Source organism: Sarcophilus harrisii, chromosome 3 (genome assembly GCF_902635505.1).
Source record: "Sarcophilus harrisii chromosome 3, mSarHar1.11, whole genome shotgun sequence".
Lineage (NCBI taxonomy): Eukaryota > Metazoa > Chordata > Mammalia > Dasyuromorphia > Dasyuridae > Sarcophilus > Sarcophilus harrisii.
This window is the reverse complement of record NC_045428.1, coordinates 73,414,868-73,441,238: the sequence shown is the minus strand read 5'-3', so window position 1 is coordinate 73,441,238 and position 26,371 is coordinate 73,414,868. Positions and strand designations below refer to the sequence as shown.

Here is a 26,371-nt window from a genome sequence, read left to right as displayed (position 1 = left end):
AACTGTAAAATATAAAGCATAGTACCTGGAACATAATGGAACTTAATAAATGCTTGCTTATTTGCTTCCTTCCTTCCCCCATCCTTCCTCCAGGACCTGATTTATCTATCATTTTCCTTCTTTTAGGTATAGTCATTTTTTCTCTTTCCATTTGCCACCTTCTAATTGGCTTGCAAACAACCTAGATTTTTCCATATCCAATATTATATGCTTTAGACTCTTCTACTTCAGTGACTACTTTAGCTCTCTCTCTCCCCTTTCACTCCCTTTTCAATATTACCTCTCAGAATACTCACCAAAAAGGCAGAAGTATCTGTTATTGTTATCATTATTTGCATAATATTATAATATTTGGAGCAATATAATATTCATCCATAGATTTTGGCAAGATGAAAGGAAAATCCATTATTTTCCTTGAACACATACCATGTTATCCTCAATTCTATAGCAGTATCCATGTCTATTAAGCAAATATGGAAATAGATGTATTCTAGAACTAGATTTTATTACATTTGTTAATTATATTTTCACATGAGAAATTTCATGTACTTTTATTTTATGCTTTTTTCTTATTTGCTAAGACTAAAATTCAGCTTTGTCAAAGATCCCTGCCTCCAACAGTCAGGACAAAATAACTGTTTTTTTAAGAGGCAGGTCAGATTGTTCTGAAACTGCTAAAACAGCTCCCTTTCTCAAGTTACAATTTTTGTATGACTTTTCTCAGTAGATTCACCTGAATTCTTGCCTTTGTAAGAATCAGATATGTGATCTAGATCAAGTTTATTGGAGATGAAATCAGGAAATACATAAAAACAGGTTCCCTAAGATTGTAATACATAAACTTTCATTTTAAAAAATGTTTCAAGTTTCTATTTTCATTTTACAGGTAGCCAATAATTAAAAAATGTAATTTTTTCTGAAAATTCTTTTTAGCCTGTATTTCCAAAAAATGATGTCACTTATACAAGTATAAATTGCCTCTTACCCTCCTTTTTGATGAATAGATTAGTAATTTACTAGTCCCAAATACACATGCAGTGATTTTTTTTCAGATTTAGTTAAATCTTCATAAGTAAAAATACTTCAGAAAGGTTGTCATTTGAGCCTTTAATTGCATTAGAATTGTTTTCCCTAAATAAGACAGTATTCCAAATGACTCAGTAAAACACTGATATTTAAAGCTAAGAAGTAGAGATCCTTGGGTAGGTGTGAAAATTAGATGTTTATTTTGTTATAAAGGGTATGGAAAGAAGAGAAAGGAAAACTGTGTAGTTCAACAGATATATGCAATGAAAGAATTGAAACTCAATATGATAGTCTAATTGCTAGAAAATTATATATAATTTACAATATAATATACAAAAACAACTGAGTTGTATCAAAGTTGATCAATCATAGTAAAAGCTCAATATTTTTGAAAACAACAACCAAAAAACGTTTCACCAAGTTATCAGGTTAATTATTGAACTTTCTATTTTGATGTCAACAGCCTTAAGAGATGAAAATGATTGTAGGGGAAGGGGAAGGAGAGGGGTAGAAAGTTCCCCTAGTTCTTATGATTACATCAAAAATTGTCCTCCATATCTAGAATGCATCCCTTTTCATCTCTGCCTTTTAGAATTTTTTAAGGCACAGGTCAAGTGCCAACTTCCATAAGAATCCCTCCCAATCTACTTTAATTGATGTTGGTGCTCAGTCTCTGATGCCAGAAATTACCTTGTATTTTCTTTAATTATCTGTGTACATTTTAACCAACTGCACTCCAATGGAATGAGTTCCTTGAGAAAAGCAGTCATTTTGTTTTGGTCTTTGTATATCTAAAATCGATTAAAATGTTTGCAGTATAGTAGACACAATAAATGATAATGAAGGAATGATTAATGAGATCCCTTTGATGGTACATTTGATTTTGATTTTTCTTTTGACTAGGATGGTGTAAGCAAGAGCCCTGAAAAGCGCTCCTCTCTGCCCAGGCCTTCTTCCATCCTTCCTACTCGAAGAGGGGTATCAGGAGACAGAGATGAGAATTCCTTCTCCCTCAATACTTCTATGTCTGCTTCAGTTCGACGAACCACTAGTATGTATGCTTCTATCCATTTTTTCTCTTATTTTAGTGCAAATATCTCAGGTGGCTATATAATGAACTGATTTCTTAATCTTTCAAAATTGTTTATGAAGAACCTGAATATTTAATATTTAAAGAGATTCTAGCCAGGCTATAATAGACTCACTTTGTGATCAAGAGGTTGTCCCCTGGCTATTCTGGAAGTTATAAGAAATATAAATCTCAAAGTGATTTTCCCCCTCCTTATAGACCTGATGAAAGTGCAGCAACACATTTGGGACTCTTTAGAGTAGAGGATATTTGTTTATTATAAAAAGAGATAATAAACTTAGCTGTTATTGATATTTCAACACTGGGACAGTGATATATTTTCTTTTAAAACACCACTTACTTTGGTCACTTTCATATTTACTATGGTATACTTCAATAGCTCAAATGGTCTTTTCAGAACCAAAAATACATAGATGCACTTCTGACCAAGATCACCCTATTTCTTAAATGATATTCAAAAATCTGAAACCAACAATAATAAGTTTTATTTTACATGTCTAGGTCAACTTGTCTTACAGAGATGTATATATAGAAGAAAAGCAAGTTTCTGGAGGTCTTGTGTACTAACTCTGCCAATTTCCAAATTATTTATCTTATCATATGTTGTTTAAGAGTATTTCTGTCCTTCAAAATCCATAAAATTCAGAATATTCAATAAAGAACAGGAAGTAGAATATAAGTGAAAAAACTAGTGTTGTTACTACTGACACAATAACCAGAGTAGTGTTTTTCATCACCTAGTATGTTGAAATTAATAAATGTAGAATTTATCTGTTCAGCACTGAATAAACTTGCAAATACTTGCTGGATTTGTTGTTTTTGTTGTAGATCATGTGTTATCTAAATGAAATGAACATCTGTTTTTTAGCTGCTGATTAAAATAATAGTCCTGATCACAATCAACTCAAGTCATTTTTATTTAAAAAAAAAAAACATTGATCATCTAATGTGGCTATTTAAGACAGGCAGATTTATTCAAGAAAAATTGGATTTGATTTTGCTCTCATGCATGCTATTTAATTGGTTTATTACCGGTTGTTGAGCCAAGTTCCTTTCCCTCAAGCATTACTTAAATGTTTTTTTTTCTCCTTCAAGTAGAGAAACTTGTAGGTCCTTGTGGTTTATTTTGTTTTATTTTTGCTTTAGGGAGATGTTCTTTGTGTCTTCATTAAATGAATTTCTCTTTTAGAAATTTGAAAAAGAAATGAATCTTTTTCTATCTCAATGTTTTGAATGATTTGAGCAAATAAATGGTGCTAGCCAAGCATCATCTCAATGCTCAATAGAATCAGGATACTGAGATTTTTCCCCCCTCAAGTAAATGCTTTCTGTCATTGAACATAAAATAACCATTTGGTTCAAAACTTATTGATGGTATCATTGTGGAGATGAAATGGGGTAAAAAAATTTTCTCGCAAAAGAACATACCATCTGTGTTTAATATTTTCATATAACAGTACAAATCCAAGAGAAGAAATTAACATAGACAGTAATAACAATAATAGCTAATTAGGTAGTGCTTGGAGATTTGCAAAGCACTTTACATATAATCTTAATTACAATACCTCTGCAAAGTGAGAAGCTATGATTATCCCATACAAGGGGAAACAGGCTGAGAACTTAAGTATCTTGCTCAGAGGCACATGCCTACTTAGTGTCAGGCATGATTCAAATTCAGTTCTTCCTAACTCTAAATTCAGTATTCTACCCGCTATTCCATCTAGTTATCCTAATAGTAGGACATTTTTATTTAAAATATATTTAACCTACTTTGTAAATCTTCATTGTACAGATGAAAGAACTGAGACAGACAGAGGTTAGATCAGTATTGTAGAGCTACTTCTTCCTCGATCTGGATTTAAATTCAAATCTTCTGACTTCCAAGTCAGCCCTCTAGTGTATTCAACTATTCAAATTAGCTGCTTCTAGGCACTTGATTATGTCAAGGTCAATATGATCATATAACTAAAATCAGTGGAATGATTACATTTTGATAGGCTAGAACAAACTCCACACTTAATAATGTTTATATTTACATTTATTCAATCATCCATTCATAAAGTACATGCATTCATTAATTCATTAATGCATGAAAAAATAAAGTGACAATTCGTGTTAAAATTAAAATTAAAAATTAAATGTTTAACCATAATAAAATAAGTCTGATGACAGATTATGACATGATTGTTCAAAAATTCAAATATTTTAGTCTCTAATTGAAGTTATAATAGATATTATATATGCATATTAAACTGTATACATTCCTCTAGTTTGAACTTATTATAATAAGTGACTCATTTTATTATATCAATGTTGACCATCATAAAGGTCATAAATACAGAGTATTCCAAAAATCTTAAATGCTGCTTAAAATGGATCCAAGACTTTTGGGATGCCCTCTATATTAAAACTTTTCTGGCTTAGACAGAGCACTGATTGGCTAAGAGAACAGAGACCCAAGTTCTAATCCTGGAATTATAGTTAATTAGATGAGCTAATGTTAAACTCTCTGTAGCAGTTTCTTCATCTGTATAATTGTAGAGTTGGACTAGGTAATTACTCTGGTCATTTCCATCTCTAAAACTGCTAGTTGTGTGGTAGAGATACTATAGTGTAGGAGTAAGAGTCCTAAGATTGGAATTAAAAGATAGGAGTTTAAATCCAGACTCTTGATACTGTCTGTGAAACTTTGGGGAAAACATTGAATTTCCCTGGGTCTCCTTTATTTGCAAAATGAGCAGATTAAATGAAAGGATTTCTTATATTTCTTCCAGCTATGTCCTTTATTTTTTACTCTGATATAGCCAATATGGTTTATTGTACATTTATTTATACATAATTTGTGTCATTTCAGTCCATGAAAATCTACTATCTTATCTTCAGAGGAAGGACATGTTACAAAGGGAGGTTGCCCACAGAAATTTTTGACAGTAAATATTTGTTAAATCAAGCACATTTTAGAGGGGGCATAGTTTGATTGAGACCTGAAAAAGACCAAGGTTTTCCACTTCATCTAGGGCCATCTCTAGTCCTCCTGATCTATCTCGGACCATTGGACACAAATGACTCTGGAAGGGAAAGTGAGGAAGATGACCTTACCCAGATCTCCTCACTTAAATCGAATTCATTTGCATGTCATGACATTACCTCCTTGATGTCCCTGATAATTCTCTTCGAGAACAAAAGACAAACCACAAATAACAATGGATGGTTTAGAAATTAAATATTTAAGTGTCAATTCAGTAATCTTTCTTCCAACCATAGTGCTATTTATTTTCTAGAATGGTCTATTGTTTATGCATGGTTCCAATTCTTAGCAACATTTATTGCATTAAAGTAGCATTAGGATATTATTCTGTTCAATTGTCCAAAGATTATAAATCTTCAAAATGACAATTCAAACCTCATCTTTAAAAATGAATAGCATGGTTATGTTCTGAAGTTTAATATACGTCGATTTCTTAGTCCAAGATGGGAATTTCAGGATAGAATACCTTCTTGTACAACCTTCTCCCTTAGTTAATTTAGAGAAGAATTAGGGAATTTCTGACTGGAATAGAGGCAATCTTTGAGAAAGCTGGAATCAACCCATGAAGGGTTTCAGGGATATATCAATAATACCTTGAATTATATTTACAGGTATACACCCAAATAGAAACAGGTAATAGAACCAAGTTCATATTGATCTACAATCTCATCTCTTTAAACTATTTCCTTGGGAACTAATTAAAATATAGCCTCTTGATGTCACTTGCTTTTGTAAATCTCAATTTTATTACAAAATTTATTTTTATTCAGGTTCTCAGTATTGTAACATTTTATCTCTAGTAGTGAAAATTATTGAACATTTGGACAGGTAAAGTCCCTTCCAGCTTGAAACCTATGATTCTATAATCTGGAGGAAAAAGATATACTTTGTCAGTAAATAACGATACTTAGAAGGCACAGGAGCAGTTAGACCACATAGCATTTTACCTATTCCTTTACATTATTCTCTGTCTTACGGCAGACAAGAAAGTAGCTGACATTTTGTAAAGCTATTTGAAAAGCAGAGGAGGGAATTATTTCACAGGACAAAGTCTAGCCAGAGAAAAAGCAAATGCATTGCTGTGAAGAGTTTGTCAACAACTCAATCTGTAAAAATGTGTGGTTAGATTTTTTTTGTAATCCAAAGAATGTGAATTTAACCTTTGTAACCTCAAAGTATGCACCCAGAGAAGACAAGTTTATGCTTTGACAGTCAAAGACTTAATTATTCCAGCACAAACTGTGATATGAGCTGAGTACCCAAAAAAATGGTTAAGAAAGACATTGAGATTTCAGCATTTCATCATCTGGAAAGGAAATATGGTGCTCATAGTTTTGTCTCAAATTTTTAATTGCCTTGAAGCATAAAGCAGTTTTCTACAAAATTCATAATGATTATAGAGTTAATGTTTTCCCTCGGGCAAAAAATCATTTCAACAAATTGCTGAGAACATAGCCTGCCTTTAATTAGGCTTTCTCCACATTCAAACAGGGCAACTGCTTTGACTAGAATTTTATAGCAACTCACGTGCTTTTCCAAAAGGGGAGGTTTTCCCTTCATCTATATACTCTAAAACTGGTTTGTAAAGGTTGTTAGTTTCTTTACATGTCATGGCATCACCTCCTTGATCTAATTAGGCAATCAAAAATCAAGCATTTCAATGGAATTTAAGTAGGAGTGGAGGATAGTTTGAGAGAACTCCTTTGGAAAGGAGATAAATAGTATTCTGAAGCACCCAATGATTGGATTAATTTATTGAAAAATCCAAAAAGCCTACTGAGGTATGACTACATAAACAACTTTGAAATGTAATATATGTGAAAAGATTTTTTTAGAAAATTGAATTTACACTCCTTCAAAGAAACTGGGAAGAATAATAGTTAATATTTTTATAGCACTTTAAAATTTGCAAAGTTCTTTGCAAATATATATATAAAATATGTGTTAATTGAAACTCATAACAGCCCTGGGAGGTAAATATTACTAAAATAGGGGGTAAACCCTATTCACACAGTTATTTTCTGAGAACACATTTGAACTCAGATCATCTTGCCTCTAGGTTCAAGTGCTCTAGCCGTTGTTCCACATGGAAAAAAGAAGATTTAGGGGGAAGCAGAATCATTGCTGAAAAATGCCCTCTTAAGGAAGAGGGTACTTCAAAACAATGTTGCTTGTGGCTCATTTCAAATAAGATTTGTATTTTTAAGTAGAGATCAAGGAACCTAGAGATCAATAATTATAACCAATTTTATTTTAGATAGTGAAAGCACAATCCATACCTGTAAAAGATTTCTGGATAGTGAAAATCATGATGATATTGGCTCCCAACTGTTTTTAAATTTCTCTGATGTCTTGGGCATATCATTTCACATAATATTCAATTTCTCTAACAGTATAAGGAGAAAAGTTCCATTTTTTCCACATCCTTTATGCCATTATGGTAAGTTCAGAATATTTTAAACTTCAGAAAAATGAAAGTAATATGAGTTTTTGAGTCTGTGAGTAATATTTTTAGAGCAAAAGTTGCTTCATTCCTAAATCTTCTAAATCTTGCTTGTGGTCTTATATTTCACTCAAACTGGTGGATTTTTTATCTTCTCTTCACCACACTCTTTTCTCCTTCTCTCCCACTCTCAATTTCCATGGAAACCTTTGTTTGCTCCATTTATTACCTGATCAGTTCACCCTGATACTCCCCCCCTCCAGGAATTTACCACATTGGTCCTATGCTTACTGTGAACACCAAACCTGCTTTGCCCACTGTAGCTCAGTCTTCCCAAGCTCAAAAAATCCACCAGCCTCAACCTCCTTGATAACTGGGATCGTAGACATGCACCACCACACCCACTTGTTAAAATAGCTATGACCTTAAAAGAAAATCCACCTTGGAAAACTGAATTCTATTTGCTGTTGCTTCTTTCTTCTAGGGTCAGAACCAATTCGCAGAACAGGAAAAAGTGGTACATCAACACCCACCACTCCGGGCTCCACTGCCATCACTCCTGGTACACCACCCAGCTATTCCTCCCGTACTCCAGGCACTCCTGGTACCCCTAGTTACCCCAGAACCCCACACACACCAGGAACTCCCAAATCTGGTATCCTGGTACCCACTGAGAAAAAGGTTGCCATTATACGTACTCCTCCAAAATCTCCAGCTACCCCTAAACAACTACGGCTTATTAATCAACCGCTGCCTGACCTGAAGAACGTAAGGTCCAAAATTGGATCCACAGACAACATCAGATATCAACCTAAAGGTGGACAGGTAAGGACTAAATACTTTACCTTAACCAAACTATTCTTGGGAAATGAGGATGTTTTCATATTTTATCATAATTTGAAAATAGAAAAGAAAAAGGAAGGGCAGATTAGATGAGAAAAAAAGGAAGGAGGGAGGAAAGAAGGAAAAAAGGAAGGAAGGAAGGAAGAAGGGGGAGGGAGAGAGGGAGGGAGGGAGGGAAGAAGGACAAAAGGAAGGGAGGGAGGAAGGAAGAAAGGGAGGGAGGGAGGAAGAAAGGAAGGAAGGAAGAAGGAGGAGAGAGGGAGGGAGGGAGGGAGAGAGGGAAGAAGGACAAAAGGAAGAGAGGGAGGAGGGAAGGAAGGAAAGAAGGTGGAAAGGAGGGAGGAAGGAGGGAAGGAAGGAGAAAGGAGGAAAGAAAGAAAAATGGAGGAAGGAAGGAAGGGAAAAAGGAAGAAAGGAAGAAAGGAAGGAAGGAAGGAAGGAAGAAAGAAAGAAAGAAAGAAAGAAAGAAAGAAAGAAAGAAAGAAACAAAGAAACAAAGAAACAAAGAAACAAAGAAAGAGAGAAAGAAAGAAAGAAAGAAAGAAAGAAAGAGAGAAAGAAAGAAAGAGAGAAAGAAAGAAAGAAAGAGAGAAAGAAAGAAAGAAAGGAAGGAAGGAAGGAAGGAAGGAAGGAAGGAAGGAAGGAAGGAAGGAAGGAAGGAAGGAAAGAAGGAAGGAAAAAAGAAAGAAAGAAAAAAAGAAGAAAGAAAGATGATTGTAGATTGAAGGTTCATTTAGCTTTAGAGTTTGAAGCTTGCCTGGAATAGCTAGCCTGGAAATAAATATGAATATGAAAATTAGATGAATTATTTTTGCTCATTGCTGTTATTATGCAAAAAAAAATGTGTTGAATTTCTCATTGGAATCGCTCATGCAAGTTGGCTGCCTGTAGGAGATTCTTCTTGGCTGAATCTGTTGGAAGAGAGAACAATAATTTTCACTGCTGTGTAGAAGACCTAAATTAAATGTCTAATATCAATTTTAGTTGTTTTTTGTTGTTATTGTTATTTTAGCTGCTGATCTCTTATTATTCACTTGGCCAATTTGGATTATTATCATTTTCATCTCACTCCCTTTTTTTTCATCTCTCTCCCACCACAGCAATGAATTTTCTATTTGGACCCTCTAGTGTTACAGCACTGTTTTCCATGTTCACTCTTTAATTGACTTGGTCACAACTTTGTAAATATGAGCTGTGTTGATAACAAAAAACTAGTCATATTCTATTTCTAAAAGATAGGGTTCCAGTTTCAACTCTTTCATTGTGGTCTGTATTTACTTCATCGTTCTGTTAACAAAGTCATATTTTTAACCTTTACCTCTGAAGCTTCTAAATTGTTGGTACTCTTTCTACTGAGCTAGCAAGGGATTCTAAGTTGGCTTAGTTCTGTCACATTAGCATATGTACTACATGATGGGGAAAAATCATTTGGCCAATTTTTCCTTCAGAAGAAGGAAAAATACATGTGTTGTTCAGTGTTGTTAAAAAAAAAAAATAAAAAAAAAAGCATGTCCTAGTCCCCTAATTTGATTCTTCCCTGAGGATCATTAAGCTTTGGTGGCAAGAAATAAGAATATTCAAATGAATGAATAAAGCATTTATGGAACACCCACTCTATATTGAGCATTGTGTGGTAAACTCTAGAAGAAGAAAATAACAAAAGTGAATAGTCCCTGACCTCACAAAGTTTACTTTCTATTAAAGGAGAAAACATTTAAAAAGGCATGGCTAAGGGACCAATATTTTGGTTTGGAAAGTTATAGCAGTGATGACTAGAACTATAAGGAACTTGATTGGTATGTCCAAATATTTATTTGATTAGGGTTCCCAAAAGAAAGCAATTGAAAATGGGATGGGGGAGAGGAGACAGAGACAGACAGAGACAGAGAGTCAGAAAGATAATGACAGAGAGGAAAACCAAGTGACAAAATTTTGTCACTTGAAAGCACATACTCAACTGTTAGAAAATTTTCAATTTTTAAATTATTTTTACATTAATATATAATTAGTTTCTCACAGTAGCTTGAGCTACTTTACATTATTTGATCAAAGGCAAAATTTTAATTGGAGTGACTATGGTTTCTTTTTGTTAGGAAAGCTGATTTTGAGACTAAAAGTTTTCATCATTATTTCCAAATCCTTCATTTTCCTAAGTAGATTCCAGTTTTTTTCAGTTTGTATTCTGGAATGTGTTAAGATTCAGCAGAATCTGTTTTTGCTTATGAGCCCAAGGAAAGTGTGTGTAATATGCATAAGAAATGTAACTGAAACTAAAAAGAGGCTACAATATTTGGAGCACCATTTTCAAATAGAATTTGACTTGGAAGGTTTAAAATATGTAATTGTTGTTGTTTTCCCAAATGTTCCTTAAGTATGTGGGTGAAATGGAATGATGGGGTGCTTCCCTATCAATTTTATTGGTTATCTTCCAGCTTCCATCACAAATGTATGCTTTTGTTTACTTTATTCTCCCTTTTTTTTCTTTTTCTTCTCTGATTGTGAATATTTCAGTATCTGCGCTGAACTGCTTTCTACAATGTTATGATAAGCTGAGAACATTGGAAATCATTTTGTGCACAGGAGCTGAAATGAAATTATATTAGGGATTATCATAATTTTTTTTTAAATCTTAGCATGTCTGGTCACGAAAGCATTATAGTAAATTATACTAAAAATATAACCATGCAATCCAAGCATGTCATTTGGAGACAATCTCTCCTTTCATTGGAGGCAAAAAATTAACTTGTCATAAAATCTAGTCTCATGTTCCAGGTGACCTAGGAAAAAAAGAGCAAACCCAAAGCAATAGCATTATAATGAATCTCCATTGATCAAGTAGGAAATGTTTACTCACTCAGTATATCAAGAAACAGATAGCAGAATGTAACCTTCTGATCTCTTAGACAAATTCCTATAAAATTTATTTAACTTGTGGGGAAAATGAAAAAGGAAGAAAGTTGAGAATGTGGAATATATTGTGATGGGATGACCAGTTTTTTAAGTCTTCTAGATGCTTCACTGATTTTGAAGTTAAGAAAAATAAAAAGTTCCCTTTCTTCCTATGCTAGTCAGGAGTTATTTGGTTGACTTTGGTCCTTAGCCCAGTACATCATTATTGTCAAGATAAAGGTGAAGTCTTTTTTTAGGGATGTGCCTTGCTTATTCAGTGAATTCAGTACATTTCTAAAAGGAGGAAAAGCACATAATGAAGATATTCCAATATGTTGGTTGTATTATTTTCTTGGAATGGTTCTCAAAGGAAAGAGAAATGAAGGAGACTGCTGATGAAAAACATTGTATAACTTTTATATTATCAGTTTTCATGAAATCCATGAAAAACGATTATTGTAGAAGTGATATAGAAGAAAGAAAATTCTTTTTTATGGTGGTCCATAACCATATCTAAAGGTCTCTGTCATGAATTGGAGCTGCATATGCATACTATTTGTAAAGGGAATCAAAGTATTGGAACTAAGAAAAATAGAGGTAGAGAAAAATATTAAGGGAGTGCTAAAAACACAATTTTAAGTCATAATGCAAACAGGTTTATAGAGAACAGTGAGACAAAATCTGTGGTGTGCAAGATTAGATTGAAGTATAATTTGTCAATAAAACATCTCCTAAAGAATAGGTCATAGACGTTTAGTTCATTTGAGTATTATATGGTAGCACAGATTTCATTAAAATTCTCCTTTGATATTTCATCTAGGCATGAAAGTGATTTGGAATTCTTGAATCTAAATTAGTTCTATGCTCTGACAGAATCAACCAAGATGGATAGGTTTCCAGAATGATGGAAACATGTAGAAAGACCTAAGTTTAAATCTATCCTGAGACAATTATAAAATAATGATAATAATAGGATTATTGTAAGGATCAAATGAGATATTTATAAATGTGCTTAGCATAGGACCTAGCACAAAATTGTTGTTGTTGGTTCATTTTTCAGTCTTGTTCAGCTCTTCATGACTCTATTTTGGATTTTCTTGGCAAAGATACTGGTGTAATTTGCCATTTCATTCTCCAGTTCATTTTACAGATGAGGAAACTGAGGCAAGCAGGGTTAAATGACTTGCCCAGGATGGCACAGCTGGTTAGTATCTGAAGCCAGATTTGAACTCAGGAAGATGAGTATTCCTGACTTCAGGTCTGACACTCTATGCATTATGGCATCACTTAGATGCCCCTAGCACATAGTAGGTGCTATATAAACACTACCTACTGGTAGTTGTGGTGGTGATAGTGCTGTTGGTGGTGGTGATGATAGTAGTAGTAGTAGTAGAATATAGTAGTGAATTGGACTATGTATCTATGGTCCAGAAAAAGCTAGGTTAGAGAAAGTTTCTGAAGGCAACTGCTAGTCCACTAAAGCATAGAAGACTTCAATTGACATCAATGAAGTGAATACCTTAATCAATGAAACAATACATAGGGAAATGTGTGAAGGTTCTGAGTTTGCTCCCTATTTTATTACAGAGATAGACGTGCATAAGTTCCTGAAAAATTAGTTTCACAGAGAAATAAAATCATAGATTAGAACTATAGGGGATTATCTTAGCCCAAGTTCCTCATATTAAAGATCAGGATACTGAGGTACAGAAAAAAAAAGACCAAGTTATTTGCCCAAGATCATACATGTAATAAAAGTCAAAGCCAGATCCCCAATTCCAAATCCAGCCTTCTTTACAATATATAACTTCTTTTCCTTTATAAATTATGTACCAAGTCCTGATTCTAGGCTTGATTCTAGATATGTAGTATTCTGACCATATTAAATTCAGTCCATATACAAAGAGATATCTTAAATCTGTGTCATTGTGCTAAAGCAACTTTAGAAAAAAAGGGGAAAGTAGAAAAGATAAAGGTAAGGGTAGAGGAAAAATAAATCTTCAGGGAAAACTAAAAGCAAAATTTATATTTGATGTAGACACAATTAATTGTTTGAATTGGTATATAAATACTCATTATTATCACTTAACAATTTTAGCTAATAATCTGTGCCTCCAGAAAATATATGGTAGAATAAGGTACACTTAATTCCCTTGTTATAAAACCTAAATTCATAAATGACCCAAATAAAACCATTCTGAGACCCTTGCTGAGTTGGGTTTTATTTCTTTTATTCAATGATCATTCCAATTTTTATTCCTTAAAAAAAATTCTACTAAGATGCCAGCAATTGCATTTTTCAAGTGAGACATTTCTTTTGAACATTTCTTTCTTTTTTTCCCACACTAAATTCAAATAGTCATGCAAAAGGAAACCTTTCTTTATACATTTTGTAAAGATCACTCCTTTATATTAACTCCACCCACCCAGAAAGCATTTAATTTTAATAACAATTAAGAGATCAGTCAAAAATATCTTTGGCCATTGGTCTCAGTGATGAGTGAATGTTATTAACATCTGTAGCACTTTACAAGAGACCCCTTAAGAGCAGCCTCATTATTTATTAGTTAAATTATCTTGTTATATTTTTTCATTCAAAAATCATTTTTGTTGATTTGCTTTTTGCAAAACATTGTGTAAAAAACAGATGATTCCCATGTTGCTTATAGATTAATTGGAAGGATGTCAAGAAAATATGAAAAGTGCCAACAGAATAGTGATGCATTACAAATTACATACAGTAGAAATTTTTAAAAGAGAAAATGACTTTTTGGATTGGGAGGATCAATGAAGAGGGAAATGTCACAAATGGAGCTTGAGGTATGAGCAATATTTCTGCAGGTAGAGATGGGGGTAAAAAAAAAAAAAAGGAGAACATTACAAGTAGTGGAAACAAAATCTATGTGCTTGTAGAAGTGAGAAAACTCCAGTGTATTCAGAGAATATGGGATAGTACAGTTGCAAAGAACATTAAAAAATAGTAGGAAATTAGTTGAGAAGGAAAAATTATAGCCAAACATTGCAGAGTTTTGAACACTAGACTTATCAATTTGAATTTCATTCAACATGTGGTGAAGTGCTATTGAAGTTTCTAGATGGGAGGAAACATAATCAATATTTTACTGGCATTGAATTTTTATGAAACATGGAGCATAACATTCTCTAAAATACTGAAAATAAACATTATGAGAAGTAGTAGGGAGAAACATGGGAGGATTAGCCTGTAAAATATAATTAGTAATGTGAATCCTTGAAGAGTAATGGAGAGAGGGGAAAGATGATATCAGGATAAGAAGAGAAGATGAGCTGCTCAGGTAGACAATATGAGTAGTCCACTAGTAGTCTCACAATCTCAAAAGAAAATTGAGGAAAGCTTTGGAAATTTGATAGGACCTCCTACAACAAACTTATGGGAAAATATGGACAAAAGTCACACAGGATGAGCAAGAATGGATGAGTTGTTATTTATACAGAGGTAATATCCAAATTTATGACATCAGAAATACAGTTGAATATTTTAGTGATGTCATGTCTCTTCTTTAACAAGTTAATTGCAGGGAAGAATCTTGACTTATTTATCCTTATATCGCCCACACTTAAATCTAGTCTACTATCTTGACAATGCATATTTGCTAAGCTAAGGACTTTTTCCAGGATATGAATCAAAAGGAAATGTAATCTACAATCATATACATATACAAACAAGTAAGAAAAGTTAGCCATCTGTTCTCTAGCAATTAATAGAGATGGAACCATTAAGTTCTCAAAGATGACATAAAAATGTTTGGGGGACTTAATGCCATCCTGAAGTGAAGTGATTCATTTTTTGTCAAAGCTGAATCACACTCATATTTTCTCATATACAAAAGTTTTAACAGTGGACAGACAGAATTAGTCTTGTGACTTCCTACTATATCACATTTTTTCTCTTAAAAATGGCACCAGTCAATGAGATAACTTTTGTAATTAATGGAATAAATTAAATAGTTTAAGATGCACAGTGTAATCCTTTAAACTGAAATCAGTTTGAGTGAAATTTATCAGTTAGAGTGAAAAAAATGAAAATATGCATTCTTAGTCTCATGCAGGTGTTTTAGATTAATTAATAGAGCTCAAATGATCTTGTAAATTTAGGTATGTTTTTGTTAAATTCAATAATTATGAAATCATTTATCTGTAGTCAAGCCATCTCCCAGGCAAAATATGAACATCTGGATGAAAGGCAATTGTTTCTATAGAGACCCACAGCTTTTAGTCCAACATCTAAAAAAGTTAAGCCTGGTTCCATAAGCCAATGGTATTAAGATATCCAGGTAAACAAATTTTGCATTCATGTTTATGCCATATTTTTCTTTTATATTATCTTTTTATGGGAGTCTATGTTTCTAAAGCACATTCCTAAGTCAGAAAGCAGGAACCTTGGGGGCTTTTTTTGTTTTTCCCAAAACTTAGACTGATTTCTGAGACCTAGTTCAAAGAGGTAGAATTTTTTACAAGAAGAAAGCACTGTAATATATAGAAGACAAATGAAATTATAACGCCTTAGAGGCAGCTAGGTGGCATAAGTGAGTAAAGAAATGGGCCTGGAGTCAAGAGCACAAATTTAAATCCAGCCTCAGATACTTTATAATTGTCACTCTGAGCAAATTACTTAATCTGTCTGCCTCACTTTCCTCAGCTGAGATGGAGATCACAATAGTACCTATTTCACAGGGTGGATAAAATAAAGATGACATCTTTTATATCATTTAGCAATACAGAAGATATATAATATTTGTTCCCTCTCCTTCATCATTTTTAGAATTTACTTCTAAAGTAAGCTTTAATATCTGCCAATAATTAACTGGGAAATTATGCAGTTAAGTCTGTTTATGTGCTTGATCTCATAGATACACAGAATTTTAGTGTGTAAAGGAATTACAGTGGCCACGTAGTAAAACCCATACCCAAGGGAATCCTAATATATAACATGGAGGATAAATGTTCATCAATTTCTGCCAAAGATCTCCAGTGAGAGAGAATCCATTGGTTATTGAAACAGCCAGTTGCACTTTTGAATGACTGTAATTCTTTTTCCCAACATCAATCTTAAATGTGCCTCTTGTGACTTCCATCCACTGCTCCTGTTTCTACTGTTAAGGGCCAAACAATTGCATAGCCAGTAAAAATGAAACAAGCTTATTATGATCCCCTACCAAATTCCTTCAAATGATCCTGATGTGATATGATATGTATGATTTTCATCATTCTAGTTTCCAGTGATATTCTTTTTAAGTTGCAGTAATCATAATTTTTCAGCTGTTACCTGACTATGACAACATACAGAGGGAATTTCATCTCCTTATTCCTTCCTAGAAAATATGACTGACTCATAGAAAGCTTGAAGTCTACTACCTATTCAGAGAAATTGTGATCTTATAATACTCTCTGCTTCTTATTTTTATGAAATTGAATTTTTGATCCAATTACGATCTTTACATTTATTCCTATTGCACTCTTCATCTTATTAGATTTGGCCCAATCCTCTAGTTTGGCAAGATCTTTTTATTATCTCACACATTATTAATTCCTTCCAACTTTGTTTCACCTGCAGATTTATAACTATGTCATTGATACCTCAATCCAAGTCATAAAAAAATATTTAATAGCATAAATTCCTGGGGCTTTCCACTTGAGATTTTGTGCCAACTTGATATAACATCTATTCTTTGAGTCTAACCTTTATACTAGTTTGAAATATATCTTATTCAATTTCATCTAATTCATGTGCTCCATATTTTCTATGAAAAAATAATTTAAGATAATTCCTGGAATACCTGGGAAATAATGAAAAAAAGAAGTAAACTATAAATGAATCAAAGATAAAGGTTATGATAGCCTGATACTATAACTAGGATGGGACAACTGCAACTCTATACCCAGAACATTGCCATTTGAATAGGACAGAAAAATTAAATATTAAATATATGCTAGCAATAGAGTTGAAGTCATTGGAGTCATTACTTCCCTCTCCTGATCAATAAAATTTCCCTTCATTACTTGGATTATTTTATATTTTGATTATTTTCATCTCTCTGCATGAACAGTTAAATATAGCCATATAACAACAACATTTCAACTGAGCTGTCAAAATGGAAACCAAAAGCAGGTATTTTACAACTTTTCAGAAACTATAGTAAAAGGTGTTGAAAACAGAATTTTGAAAAAATGATACTTAACTTAGGATAACCCCCCAAAAGTCCAATTAGACTAGCTTCCCTCATGTTCCTTCCAAAGCAATAACTAAATGAAAATGAAAAATATGTCATTTTTTTACCCCAAATCACCACTACTTATAAAAGCACTATGAATCTAAGCTCTGCCTTGGATTCCCATGGGGGGAAAAGGAACAGGAATGTAGGTGAGGGGAAAAAAACAAAAACAAAAAACAAAGGATATCCAAGTATTTTTTAAATGCACAGAAGAGAGTATATTGGAAATCCTAAGAAGGGGTGGGAAAGTTGAAAGTTACATGTTGATGTACTCTTTATCTAAAAAAAATGAATGATTGAATTTCCTAAGGTCTCTAACAGCCCTCATTCTAAGATTCTAGTATATTCATTGCTCTTACCATCATTTCAACCACTGCCATTAATGATAGTGATAAAAGTAAAGATTAACATTAGAGGATTGTAAGAAATTCTAAGTTGTGTAGATTTCTAGTTGGTTTTTAATTTCCCTCCCCCCAAAAAAACCTTCTCTAATACCCAGTTTGTTTGTTCACTCATTCATTCATTCATTCAACAAATATTTATTTAGCACATTCTATGTTTAGAATCTTAATCAGGGAAACATTTCCGTACCTGGACACTAACATTACAAGTGAGTACATGACAAATACTATTAAAATAGCACAAGATATTATAGAAGTTTAAAGGAAATGAAGCTTTTTCTTACTTAGGTAATTAGAAAAGGAAAATTAAGATAAATTTAGGCTGCATTTTTTTTTTTAAGAGTGAATGGGTAAGCTCTTTAAAGGATGAGATGTGGAAAGAAAGCACTCCAGATGGAGGGAAATGGCATGAGCAAAAATTGGGAAGGTGGGAAAGTTTCAGATATACTGAAAAAAAACAGTGATCCTGTTTGATTCATGCATTAAGGATACAAACCAGAGAAAGTAAATTAGGCCCAGATAGTAGAGAGATTTTAATGTCAAGCCAAAGATTTTTGGTTTTGTTGATGAGGAAAAGGGAAGCAATTGAAGTTTTTAAGATTGAGAAGCAACTTTATGGGACACGATAGTATAGGAGAAAGAGCTTTGGATCTGTAGTCAAAGGACTTGATTTTGAGCTTTATCTCACCTCCCTATATACTTCAAGGAAAGCCATATCACTTGTCTGAAATTCAGTTTCTTTTTACTTAAAAAGAAACAGACTATATTATCAATTATCTAAATTCAATGATTCTATGATTAGGTAACTTATTTTTAATTATCAGACAGTAGTCACTCTAGAAGACAGTGATGCTGATGGCTTCATGCAATTCTGCCTCATTTAAATATAACTTATGCACAAATCAAAAGACATCACCATACCATTTTTTAAAAAAATATATCCAGTTTTTTGATGAAAGGTCTTTTATTCTCTAGTCTTTCCTTCCACCAGAAAACGCAAAGAATAAAAGGTAACAACAAGAACAATAACAATAGCCAACATTTTTATTTAAAGCCTTCAGATTTGTCTCATTTTATCCTCACAACAAACCTGAGACATAAAGACTCATTCATTCAACCAGTCAATTGTTGATGCTTTTCTGTCATCTCTGTATTTCTGATTTCTGCCTTCCTTTCTCTCAGAACTTAGATGAAATGTCATTTTGTCTGTGACAATTTCTGTGACTCATCTCTGCTCAGATTTACCTGAAGCACTCTGAATCCCTTCTCCTTCTTCCTGTCAGAGATAATATTTGACTCTGTGTTACACTAATTTGTATAATCTCTCACTCCAATAAGGTTTCATGTTAGGCCATGTCTTAAGTTCTTACAATTCCAGCATTTAGCACAATGCTTCACCATAATTCATAAATGTCTTCCCCTCCTGGATTGGATTTTTTTTTTGTTTTTTTATAAAAGAAGGAATTCTCCACTTCATTTCTTACAGTCTTGAATTATTGAATGGGCAAACTGAGACCTAGGAAAGACCTTAGCTGATAAAAACCAAGGTCTCCCATTCTAGCCAGGGTCATCTCCAGTAGTCCTGATCTATATCTGATCACTGCATCAAGATGGCTCTGGAAGAGAAAATGAAGCTGGTGACTTTATAGGACTTTGCCTCACTTAAATACAGTGAATTCATATGTCATGCTATTACCTCCCTTGTGTTATGGTACTCTTCAAGAATAAAGAACAAACAACAAATGTCCATTGAATTGAAATAGTTGACATATACATTAAAACTGTTTGGCAGTTATATGGAGAAACAGGACACTATGGATACTAGGGAAAGAGAGTTGACTCTTGGGCAAATCTCTTATTCCCAGTGAGTCACAGTTTTCTCAGCTATAAAATGAGGAGTTTGGAAATGATGGGTTCAAAATTGCTTTCTAATTCTAGAACCCTTATTCTATGTACCTATGAATGCTCCATTTTCTATCTCTAATTCACAAATCTCAGAGAGTCAGTTTCTCTGTCACACAAAGGTCTGCTATCTAGCCTGTTATTTAAACATCTACATTTGAAAGATTTGTTCAGACTGTTTTTTTCCCTTAAGATGTATTCCACAAAACATGAGGACAATTGACATCTAAGTGCCTGAGAAACTGCTTTCTATTTAGAGACTGGAGAATAAGAACTGACAGTTCTTATCAGAAAATTGCTCTGTGATATGACCTTACCATCCTCAACGAGCATCTTTTTCCTGTTTTTTGAAATGATTACATCAAGTGGCAGAATATGCTGTTAACTGAGCCTTGGGAAGTCTGTAGTGCTGAAGAGCCAGGCATTTCCTCCAGCAAAGCTGGGAGAATTCCACAGTAGTCAGCTGAATAGGGAAAGTCATTAGACTAGAACTTGTCCTGCATGGAAACACCACCAACAAACTCTCTTCCAGTACGTAGGGGAACTGATAAGTGCCCTATAAATACTGTACTACTCAGTTGTTCACATGCAGCATCTAACGTGCTAAACACAATGTCAACAAAATGGAATGAGCCTCTCTCTAGACTTGGGAAATCTGTGTTTCTTTTTTTTTTTCAAAGGAAAAAACATATACACCATGATATTACAACTTTAATAGAACATACAATGACAAAACTATCACCACCTTTAAGTTTTTAAGAGCTCAGATTCAGTGTTACAGGTGCTACAAAGGGAAAACAATAAGACCTGTAAATTGAAGCAAATAGAGGATTAATAAAGATACTTCCATAAGATAATATCTTATTGCATATGGACAAATCATTTATATTTATATATAATATATTTATATTTATGAAATATAAAATTTGTATTATAAAATATACATTTATTTATATTTAATCATTACCTATTATGATTTCAGGATCTCATAGAGCCCCCTCCCATTCAGTAGCTGGTTCTTCAGATTACAAAAAGCAAATTGTGTACAATCAACATTAAAGCGTTAATATTTAGTAAGCAAATAGTAATATTATCTTCATAAAAAATGGTCTTTCATTGAATTAATCACTTCCTATTATCTCTGATTGTGTTTCCTTAGTGAACAAGTCAATTTATAGGCAAAGATCTTTGAAGGGTCCATTAAGCCCCAATCTGCTCCTAAACGCAGTTAGAAGAATTCAAATATCTATTTCATATCCAATCTAATGAGGCCCCTGGAGATTCCATCTGAATGGAGCATTTTTAGGAAAACAAATATCATGCTTCCTTTTCTAAAAATAATTTATCACTGAAAAATGAAATATAATGGTACTCATTAATTCAAATCCATGTAACTATCAAGAGTTAATACTATTTCTTAGAGAACCAGGTTTACTGTTGAATTTGGACTCTTCTTGTGATCCCTTTTTAAAAATGGGTCGTTTATTACATGCCCTATACTCAAATTTAGTCATCATGCCTTCTGAATTCCCATTTTAAAATTAGGCTCTTTCTTGGAGTCACTGAAGAGAGGTGTTTGTGATGTTTCCCTGCAGGGGACAGACCAGCTGGGCAGTACTAATCCAGTTCAGTCAATTTTATCTTATATTTCCATTTCTTTTTGTCTCCCTCCCTTATATTGTGACATCAATCTTAAAGATTAATGTAAGTCTGGGGTATATTTTTGTTTGATTTTTTTTGTGCTTGTTTCTCAAGAAGGTAGAAAACAGTTGCTCCTAAGCATTTTCAATTTTTGTGACATTTGGATTGTTCCTCAGTAGCAGTGATAAAGGTATGAAGAGCATCTGAGATCAGGAGATCATTAAGCTTCTGTTTTTAGTTCAAACCATATCTTTCAAGAAACAACTAAGGCCTCAAAAAATAAATGAATGAATGAACAAATAAATAGTTCTCAGCAGTGAGACACAGGTTACAAAGAACTTTCCATTTTCATACCAATAATTGCCTGGGCTTCTAAGCAATTATGCCTGTAGAAATTTTAAAATTGATCCTATCCCCCATTTGAAGGGCAGAGAATGAAATTCACTGAGAATGGAAAGCAAAAAGGTAAGCTAGAGTAATTGATAACAGTGATCCAGCATTCTGACTTTCTGACAAGTTCAAAGGGTAAAATGAGTTCTGAGTCCATTATCTCTTCAACAAAGTGAGAGAGTGAAGAGTAAATCACATTCTACTTGTTGCTGTTTAATAAAACCTGGGAGGCTAAGAAAGGGGGAAAGGAATGATTGTAGAATATGTATTCTTTCTCTTCTTTCTCTTTCTTATTACCATGCCAATATCTTGTTGTTAAACAAGTAACCTAATGCTCAAGGAGAGAATGGAAAAGATTTCCAGGTTTACTATAAAGGACATTGAAATAATGCTAGTTTGATAAAGTCAACTGCTAACTAATGGAATTACCTGTCCAGGGGAAATCAGTGGGGGGAAAGGATATTTTGAGAGGAAGAATTTTGTTTTATTACATATATATATATATATATATATATATATATGAATGCCTGTATTTTTCTAGATAAACTGTTCTTTTTAATAGGTGACAGTAGTGTATATATGAGAATCTTTGGGTTGCCTGATCTTGGATTGTTTTTAACCATTTTTGCCCATCTTTGGTCCTAATCTTTTGGCTCAGGTTTGATTATACTAGCTGTCTCTAAAGAGAACATCACTGCTAGGATGGAATGCTGCCTACCAATCTTTCCCCTTTGTTAATTATTATAGCAATCATAATGCTAGTAGTGGAAGTCAACTAGTTACTCAGTGGATAGAGCTCTGGATCTAGAGGTGGGAAGACCTGAATGAAATCTAGCCTCAGTCATTTATTTATTAACTGTATGAACCTGGGCAAGTCCCTTAGGCTCTGTTTGCTTTTATTCACTAGAGAAATAAATGGCAAATCACTCCAGTATCTTTGCCAAGAAAACCCAATGGACATGATTGACATGCTATAGTCTACCAGGTCAACCAAAGAGTTAAACACAACTAAACAGCTGAATAATAAGAAGTAGTAGTAGTAATAGCTTATAGTTGTATGCATCTATAAAGCACATATTATTCTTGATCGCATTAACCCTAAAAAGAAGATAAGGAAAATAGTATAAATATTATTATTCCCATCTTACTGAGATGTAAAGAAATGAAACTTACTGAAAGAAGGTAAGACAGTTTCCACAAACTTAGAAGATGATAAACCTGCAATTCAAATCCAGGACTCATGCTTTGAAATTCAGTTCTCTTTTAACATATTCACTCTGTCTTTTTCAAAGTTTGCCTAGTGTTCCTAAAAGGGAACCAACTATTCTTCATTGAAGAGGGAGATGGATAACTCTAAGCAATAAAGAAAATCAGAGGGAATTCTAAGGTGAAGCAAAGATGGGCTTCTTGCACAACAAAATGATTAGCAGAGAAGTCAAGTCTTCAAGTGATCTATTAAGAACAAAGCTGAAGAAATCAGCCATAGTCATTGCAGGTTTAGAATGAACTGGATTATTGAGGTTTCTATAGTGAGGACCAGAATCCCTGACTTAGCAATAGATTTTATCTAAAATATTGGACATCTCTCTTTCACTAGAACAGAAGTGATATGTTAGGATGTGAAAGTATAAATCCAAAGCTCATACACTAAATGTCTTCAGCTCTTGCTAAGTCCAAGAAATAGGCTTGCTTTGACTTACCTAGATAATGTTCATCATAGCCTTTGCCTTTCACAGTTTACAGTTAAGTGACAACATTGATGTTTTTAAATTCTAGTGAGTAATAGAAAATATTGGATTCTTCATGAATTTGTCAAATTAATATTGAGGCAGATTCATATTCAGCCTTCATAAAACTTGTGTACTACACATGGAAAAGTAGGATCTTTCTGGTTTCCTGCTCCCCTGCTCCCCAGAATGAAAAACATTTGGCAGTAAGCTCCCTCCGATTCCTTTTAGGTTAGGATTTTAAACAAGAAGATGGATTTTAGCGAGGTTCAATCCAGATGTGGTTCCAAGGATAACATCAAACATTCTGCAGGGGGAGGAAATGTAAGTAGAAGCTGCTACTTGAAGAGTGTCCTTGACTGTGAGTGAGCAACCTGAAGAGCCAGCCCTCTGTCGCATTTCCCACCTTGCTCCTTCCCAAGCACTTTTCCCCCTTCTCACTACTGTTTAATGTGTCAGCCTGGTCTAGTGGCATGTCAACCCTGTCTGTGAGAAATAGGCTTCCTATCCTTCCCTACTGAGTCTTCCAGCAAATTAAACTGCATAAGATAAACCTTTGAAGCTAGGAGGACAGCAAATTCATTTACTTTATCATTTTGATTCACTGGTCTTCGCCTAATGCTCTCTTCCTCTTCTAGTGAAAATACAATATCAGCTAGCTGAACCACATGTTCCAATTATTCCATTGAAATTATGGCAGTTCAACTTGCACAGGAGATAGAAGCTAAGATTCTGATAGGTATTCAAAGCAGTTAGTCACCTTCATTATTCACTTGGAATATTGCAGAAGTGATCATGTAAATTCTATGCATAATTCAAAATAAAAGAGTGGAATTTCCATTGTTTCTTAGAAGTTTATCCTTCTCTCCTTCACGAGAACAGAAGTAATATAGTAGGATATGAAAGTATAAATCCAAAGGTCAGACATTAACTGTCTCCAGTTCACAACTGATATGGTCTATAGTCAGAAAACAAGAAGGCTTCTTTCTAGGGGTAGGAAGAAACTCCAATCTCATCTATTCTGTATATTTCAGCATATAGATTTCCTCTTGTTTGAATTTCCCTAAAACAAATGGCAAGTGATCAGAGCCAGATGTTCAAGTTTTTTCTAGCTATGGGTCATTCACCATTCAAATGAACATAAGGAAAGGGGAGGGAAGCAACCAATTAACATTCCCACCCTAGCAGCTGGTTCCTGAAACTATCACTTTTTGGAGAATAATTACTGTGAGATCAATACATTGCTCACTGTTGAGCTTAATGAAAGGGGTTGGATGGGTTAAATGCTGGGTTCCAGAGATTGATACTCATGGCTCCTTTTTCCTTTTCTTCTTCGGACACTGATAAGGAACAAAGCTTGGTTTTAGGATTGTGGTGGAAAAACTTCCACCCTCCAAGAACTGAGCAGAGAAACACTCAAAAACAAATAGGAAAAAGAACTGAGCACTGTCATGATGCTATTACAAGGTGCTTCAGGGAAGTTCCACTGACCAAGGTGTGATCACTTATTATTTTAGAAAAGAAGCCTGTTTGTAATATTCTACTTATAGTTGATATCTTCTGGTCACAATTAACACTTTTTAATCTTCAGAGTATTTTCCAATATTAACCACTTCATCTTCTTCTGCTTCCTCTGGGTGTTTGCTTATAAAAGGTTTTAACATGAGCTTAATGCTTTGATTGGATGAAAGTTTATATTATTAATTCAGTTGTTTCTGTTTCTTATGGTGTGTCCTATTTCTACTAATAAAATCTTCTGTTCCAGGACTTTTACATTTGGGTCCTTCCTTTCTTATCCAAATGCATTCAAGCATGTGTGTGTGTGTGTGTGTGTGTGTGTGTGTACGCGCGTGCACATGTGTGCACATGTGCTTTTCAGGATGGGCTTGAACATCAGTTCGTGTGCATAAGCCACCTAAAATATATCTTATGTAATTTATGCAGATACAAATTGTTACCAAGAAGATTGACCTAAGTCATGTGACATCCAAATGTGGTTCCCTAAAGAACATCCGTCATAGGCCAGGTAACAATAAAAATAGTTTAAGAATGGAAATAATTATCTTAGAGGGATCGTGCTCACTTTTAACTTTCTAACAAATACTGTATTTGTGAAATTTCTCCTACTGGGTTACATGAAAATTAAATACATTAAAGCCAATAGCACCCTGATTATTCAGACTAGAAATGTAGAAATGGGGAAATATTGGTCATTAAATATTAAACTATAGCATAAAAATTAAACATGTCAATACTTCCCTTTGAGTTATTTTTAATACTCTTATTTGAGTAGTCAAAAGGCAAAAAGACTTTGGTGACTTTCTAAAGATTCCTTACACAACTTTAATCATAGAGACCATAATCATCACAAATTTAGAGCCATAAGGAGACTTCTAATATAAAACTATCAGTTTATAGATTTTTTTTAAAAAAGCCAAGGTCTTTGAAGTTAAATGACATGTCATCCTGTGATTTGGTTTTGTCTATCCCATTCTAATTTTTAAAAACTTGTTACCTATTCTCTCAAAAGAGTAAAAACCAAAGCAAATACATCTTTGCGTATAAAATCTTTCTGTCTCATACAGGTGGTGGCCGTGTGAAAATTGAAAGCGTGAAGCTGGATTTCAAAGAAAAGGCACAAGCTAAAGTGGGTTCACTTGACAATGCCCACCATATACCTGGAGGTGGTAATGTCAAGGTATGGGACCTCTTAGAAGCCGAATTAGCCACAAATGAAAGA

The 26,371-nt window shown here is 33.8% G+C and overlaps 1 protein-coding gene across 37 annotated transcripts in view; it reads left to right on the top strand.

Moving 5' to 3' along the window:
• Positions 1 to 26,371, top strand: part of MAP2 (microtubule associated protein 2) — a 356,866-nt gene that overhangs the window by 326,300 nt on the left and 4,195 nt on the right. For 21 of the 37 annotated variants that reach the window (XM_031958144.1, XM_031958143.1, XM_031958170.1 and 18 more), the window contains 5 exons: positions 1,930 to 2,077; positions 8,072 to 8,412; positions 23,863 to 23,955; positions 25,576 to 25,657; positions 26,217 to 26,329. In XM_031958144.1, the coding sequence (XP_031814004.1) occupies positions 1,930 to 2,077; positions 8,072 to 8,412; positions 23,863 to 23,955; positions 25,576 to 25,657; positions 26,217 to 26,329 (777 nt within the window). The remainder of the gene's footprint in view (positions 1 to 1,929; positions 2,078 to 8,071; positions 8,413 to 23,862; positions 23,956 to 25,575; positions 25,658 to 26,216; positions 26,330 to 26,371) is intronic. The other 16 variants (XM_031958172.1, XM_031958171.1, XM_031958175.1 and 13 more) reach the window with 1 other exon arrangement.